The sequence below is a fragment of the Convolutriloba macropyga genome, chromosome 5, assembly GCF_964194025.1.
Source record: "Convolutriloba macropyga chromosome 5, txConMacr16.3, whole genome shotgun sequence".
NCBI classification, from domain to species: Eukaryota; Metazoa; Xenacoelomorpha; order Acoela; family Convolutidae; genus Convolutriloba; species Convolutriloba macropyga.
In genome coordinates, this window is record NC_134472.1 from 43,052,590 (window position 1) to 43,058,813 (window position 6,224).

The 6,224-nt window shown below is 32.7% G+C and overlaps 1 protein-coding gene across 1 annotated transcript in view; it reads left to right on the forward strand.

Moving 5' to 3' along the window:
- LOC142340371 (uncharacterized) overlaps positions 1 to 5,008 on the forward strand; it is a 76,793-nt gene extending 71,785 nt beyond the window's left edge. Inside the window, exon 10 of the mRNA XM_075390947.1 lies at positions 4,397 to 5,008. Coding sequence (XP_075247062.1) covers positions 4,397 to 4,860 — 464 coding nt within the window. The 3' untranslated portion in view covers positions 4,861 to 5,008. The remainder of the gene's footprint in view (positions 1 to 4,396) is intronic.
- The last annotated feature ends 1,216 nt before the right edge of the window (positions 5,009 to 6,224 follow it).

A 6,224-nucleotide genomic window follows, 5' to 3' on the forward strand; every position in this document is an offset into this window, starting at 1 on the left:
ACACTTAGTCATAGCTTTTTATGTCAGCTACAACAACCGAAGAAATGATGAATGTGATAAAAATTTACCAAATCAAGCGTCAGGTGGTCAGGACAAGCGAAGCTATAGAGTTTGCAAAAATTCGGGCACAGTTCCCCCTGTACCTCAATCTCAGTTTTTACCAATGCATTGATCGGGACTCCTAGTTTTTGGAAGCTTGCTAAAGCAGTTGGCATACAAAAACGTCGAGAAAATTCTACGCCAGAAAACTATAGACCAATAAGTTTACGCTGCACATTTAGCAAAAAATGCTAATTTATATAATTTTTTGAAAAACTAATATATACAAGAATGTTAAGTTTCATTAAGAGGCATGACCTTCTTAACCCAAATCAATTGAGATTCCGGTCGAATTTGAGTTGTGTTGAAATCGTTAAAGAGCTGAAAAAAGAAATCCGGATAGTAATGGAGAATAAAAAATCCGGACATTTATGCTTGCTTGACTTGAAAAAAGCTTTCGACAAAATAGATAATCACAAACTCCTCAACAAAATAGAACTTATAGAAGTTCCTATTAATCTCATTGAAAACTATCTGATTGACAGAAAACAAAATAAAGTCGGGGATAACTCGATTTCAGCGCAAAAGTTAATAGCGTATGGAGTGACACAAGGCTCAAATCTGGTGCCTTTTTGTTCCTTTTGCACATCATTCATCTGGCTAGTTCCGCAACGGATTGGAAAATTGTTCTTTATGCCGATTATACTGGTATTTTTTGCTCTGGAAAACAATCTGAAAAGTCTCGAGAGAAAATCTAGGAGATGAATCCCAATGGCTATCCATAAATAAGCTCACCCTGAATACAGGCAAACGTGAAATCTTTAGCTTTGGCTCCACAAATGACACACCAAATGGCCTCAATTCTTTCAAAAAACGAATCAATCAAATATCTTGGAATACATCTTGATAAGGATTTGAATTAAGATTTAGAAACCATATAGGCCATATTAGAAAAGAGTTTTCACGTTTTTATGGAATGGTTTATCAGTTACGAAATTTATTATCCCGCAAACGCCTTCTTAATCTCTGAGAAGCCAATGCAAAGTTCATCGTCAATTTCGGCATTCCAATCTATGGCTGTACTTATAATTTATATCTAAACGATATTTTTAATTGAGGGACAAAAATTGAGGGAGATTTTCTTAATAAAGAAGTTTAACCAATTCTTTACGCAGAATATCTTTTACTGAGCTTCAGCCGTTTTCTGTGAGTTTTTCAGAAGGGTAAAAGAGGGCAGCTGGATAATGTTGTTCTTTCAATTGCCCAAGTTTCAATTAGTGTATGTACTAGATCATCACAAAGACACTTAAGCCCTACAAAGAAAGCGGACAAAAGCTCAAGAACAGTCTATCACAAATAAGATAACGAAGTCTCTTAACGTACTCCAATCTCTTAGAATTCAGCTAGCCTACCTAAAAAAATTAACAAAAGTTCAAAGTTTTTTTTGCAACGAAAGCCCGTTGTTTGAGATCACAATAATTGTTGTTCCTTTTTTCATTGAGAAACGGCTCGATATAAAAGTTTTCATTGTTACGTTTTGATTTGGGCAACCACCCGTAGAGTTGTCCCGATTGGACTCATGTTTATTTTTTTTAAAGTACATCAGTTTTCTACATCCAATTACTTGCAACTAACCACCACACCAAGTATATATATATATATATATATATATATATATATATATATATATATATATATACATAAACATATATATATATATATATATATATATATATATATAAATATATATGTATATATATATATATATATATATATATATATGTCTATGTGTGTGTATTTGAAGTATTTGATTTGTGTATTAGAAACATTTGGTATTGATATTGCGACGTTTACATCACAGATGCCTTCGTAATTTGACTTCCCTGTCGAATTATTCAATAACGTTTTCATATTATATATATATATATATATATATATATATATATATATAAAAGTTTATTGAGTAATTCGACAGGATATTCAATTTATGAAGTCATCTGTGATTTGAACATCGCAATATCAATGCCATATACTTCAAATACTAAAATCTCTTCCATTGTTTCAATTGGAAATCATTACAAATGGAAAACAAAGTTTCAAGTCTCAAGTCTCAAATAACGTTTGAGACTAGTTACTACAGCAACCAGTACTACTTGGCCACTAAAAAGGAAGCGCATGTCACAGGAACAGCTTCAATACTTAGAAGAACTGAGTCGACGAATCTTACCTAAACGTATTTTAATCTTAAGTAATTCAGCTAGCGTACCTAAAAACTTTAGCAAAAACGGTGTTCAAAGATTGTTTGCAAAAGCTTCAACGAAACATATGTGTTTGAGAGCGCATAAATTTTGTTCTTTTTTTCCATTGCGAAACAATATAAAAGTATTCAATGTTATGTTTTGATTTCGGAAACCACTCGTAGAGTTGTCCTGATTGGACTAGTGTTTGTTGTTTCTTAAAATACATCAGTTTGTACCCAGGTTGCCCGAACTTGGAAAACTTGGTAAGGCCGTAGTACGGCACCGTATAAGTCTTTGATCAAAACCGTACTAAGATCTTGTTAAGTTTTCTACGGGCCGTAGTAAGGCCGTACTAAGATTTCTAAGGTACCGTACTAAGGCCGTACCAAGATTAAAAAGATGCCGTACTACGGCCGTACCAAGATTAATAAGGTTTTTAAGGTCAAATAATAGCTGGAAAATAGTCGGAAAAGGCTCCAGTCAAGTTGAAAAACCGATTTTGAGACTTTTCCAGTATTTTCTGGGTGTGTTTCCCTCCTCCTTTCTCATCCGGGCTGGGGACCGGCTACGGCGGAGTTACAAACAAACAACAATAGGAGACCTTGAGAAGAGCACTAGGTAAAATACCAGGCTTGAACTCTATCTCCAAACAAAACAAAGCATAATAAATCGTTATTTTAAAAAAGAATTTAAAATTCGCTAATCGCGAAATTCGCAAATTTCAGTATGAAAAACAATCTTTTTTCCTAGTTTTTCCTAGACAAGCTCTACTAAAAATTTCTTTGCTTTACACTCTAATTACACTGATGATACTCCATACCGAGTTTGGTTTGATTTGGACAACTCCTTGACCCGATGAAAAAGACCTATTTTTAAAATTCGCTAATCGCATTAAAATTGCATTGTTGATTAGTCATTTAGATGCCAAAACTATAGAGAACTTTGAAAAAGTATAAAAATCTTGCTTTACTTTTTTTAAAGCGATCAAATGTATTTATTGTTGCGCTTTTGATGATTCTTCTTAAATCATTCTTGTAAATAGTTTAAGTAATCTGACTGTAGAACTGCAAGAGGACTTTTGTTGTTGTGAATGCTCAGAAAAGCTCGAAAATGAACTTTCAAATGAGCCAAAATTTGAAAAAAAAAATTTTCTGAAAACAGAACAGATTTAATTGAACAGAACGCAAACCAAACAAATAATTTTTCTATTCTTCCTTATAAACACTTTGTTTGTAATTAGGGAATTAATTAGCAGCTATGTAAGTGGTACTGACAGTTTCATGTTAAAAACAGTGCTAATTGTATCTGATTCACTTAAACCGCAATTTTTTTTCGAACTTCATTTTAGAGCTCATCATTTTTGAGACATAATACGTAAACATTGGTCTTCTTTGGAACAAAGTCTCAGTTTTGACGCTTTCGATGGATTTTTAAAATTGAATTTTTTTCTGATTGATCAATGACATGAACTCTAAAAGATATCATTAGACTTCAAAGTTCGGTACGGCCTTGGAAGAGGCGTAACAGGGTTTTGCTATTTCGAACTTATTCGAGATAAATTTTTTGACCATCAGGCTTACCTGCAGAGCAAATTAAAGTTCGAAAACATTACCTTAGAACAATTACAAAACTTGATACGGCCTTATACGGCACCGTACTAAGTTTTGTAATTTTTCAGAGATTTAAAAAGTTATACCCAGTGCCAAAAAATGATGAAAAAGTGACTTGTATGAGATAAGCGATATATTTAAAGTCGATTTTAAGAATTTCGAATTTACTATTTGTAATTAAATCAATTGGCTACGGTGCCGGAGAAAACTTATTACGGCCTTAAACGGTGCCGTACAAAGTTTTGTAAGTTTTCTACGGCACCGTATAAGTCTTAGTATATTTTCAAAGTTTCGTCTAAGGTGGGCAACCTGGGTATACCTGTAACTAACCACCAAACTAAATTTATTTTTTGCCAAATATATATATATATATATATATATATATATATATATAAATATATATATAGATGTATATATATATATATACATATATATATATATATATATATATATATATATATATATAAAGTTTATTGAATAATTCGACAGGGAAGTCAACTTATGAAGACATCTGTGATGTGAGCATCGGAATATCAATGCCAAACACTCCAAATACACAAATCTCTTCAAATGTTTCAAATGGAAATCAATTTTGCCAAGATTGCATCTCAAACAAAAGTTCGAAGTCTCTTCAGACTAAATTTTATAGCAACCAGCACTACTTGGCCACTAATAATGAAGCACATGACACAGGAACAGCTTCAATACTTAGCGAGCTGAGCCAACGAATCTCACTTTCAGGGGTTGAACGCGACGGATTGATTCGAAAATCATTGCAGGACAAAACGGATAATCAAAATGTGCAACAAAGTAAATCTTGTAAAGGAATTGGTTTCTCACGCGGAGAATCGTCGCTGTACAAATCGAGTGATGTTATGATTGAACATTCTTTGGTCGAAGACTCTGCTATGGTGTTCGACAACAGTTCAGACATAAAGAAAGCTCAGCTGTTGTTCGCAGGATCTATGTAATTAATGTATCTGTATTTAGTGTTTTTGTTGTATTTTGGGAGAGTATATGAGCTGGTACTTGAATAGATAGTAAACTTGTTCCAATTGTTGTCATCCTTGTCTTGATAAAGAAAAGCTACTATTTTATAGTTGATGATGAATAAGTTAAATATGCACAAAAAATTGTAGTCATAATCGAAGAATTTAATCTTTTCTCTCTAATCAAAGTTTTGGCCCAAATCCTGGATACAATGCTGATCAAACATTTGTGTTACCAGAACACTTTCAAAATTAAAGGCTGCGTAGAAAATCGATGTCAGCAATGAAAACGGAAAAAACAACATTTTGAAATCAGACCAGCCTTATCAAAACATCAAAACAAAGAAGATAACTGTTGAGCTAGGTTGAAACTGTCAATTTACTAGTTAATACATTTTCATCGTCTGCATTTTATAAATTATTTTTAATTATTTCATTCATACTTGTCCATTGGTTCTGATAGTCAGTCGCCGGGCCGAGGAATTTATCGAAAAATAACGGGAAAAGAGTGTAAAGAGTGTAAAAAAATATTTTTACATCGTTAGTGCTACCCTTAATAAGGTTGGAAAAAGTGGAATTTGAAAGAGTGTAATAAAGGGTGGACAAAAAAGTATAATTACAGTGTATATTTAAATGTGTATTAAGAGTGGACAAAAGAGTGTAAAGAGTGTACACAAAAGTGTAATTTAATTACACTCTTACACTCTTTTCCCTGCTATTTAAGAGTGTAAATTGCTTTACACCCTTATTCTCGTTTAATAACGGTGGAATACGGGTGGACGCCTCGGTCCGGGCATTGTTTATGTCCATTTGTGGTTTTTGAATGATCATTTTAACAGGAAATCGTAAGCTAACTGTAGACAAGTTGTCACACTTTAAAGTTAATATTTGCATCTACTCTTCACAATTAAACAAGTTGAAGTTTTCCGTTTATGTTATCCACAGAAACATAACTACGACAGATGCTACATTCATGGTTTTGTTATGTAATTTTTATGTAAATGAATTTCAGGTTCTTTTAAGAAGCGACCAAAAATTTAACCGGACAACCATATAATAAAAATCAAACTTATAACAAAAATGACAAGCCTATAGACTTCAAACAATTTGATTTTAGATTTTTTTCGTTTTCTCGAATAAAGCATTCTTTAATTGAACAAAATTCTTAATATTTTGTTGCTAGAAACCTATATAGGATTTTTCTTTTCTTTAGGACTCCTGAATTGAACGAAAAGTGAGAGCCAAACCTACTAAATAAAGAAGCATTAAACGTTTTTAAAAATGTTTTCATTTCATGGTTTCAAAAGTCTAGTCACTTAAAAGAAGCCTCATGTAGAAAAGGTCGC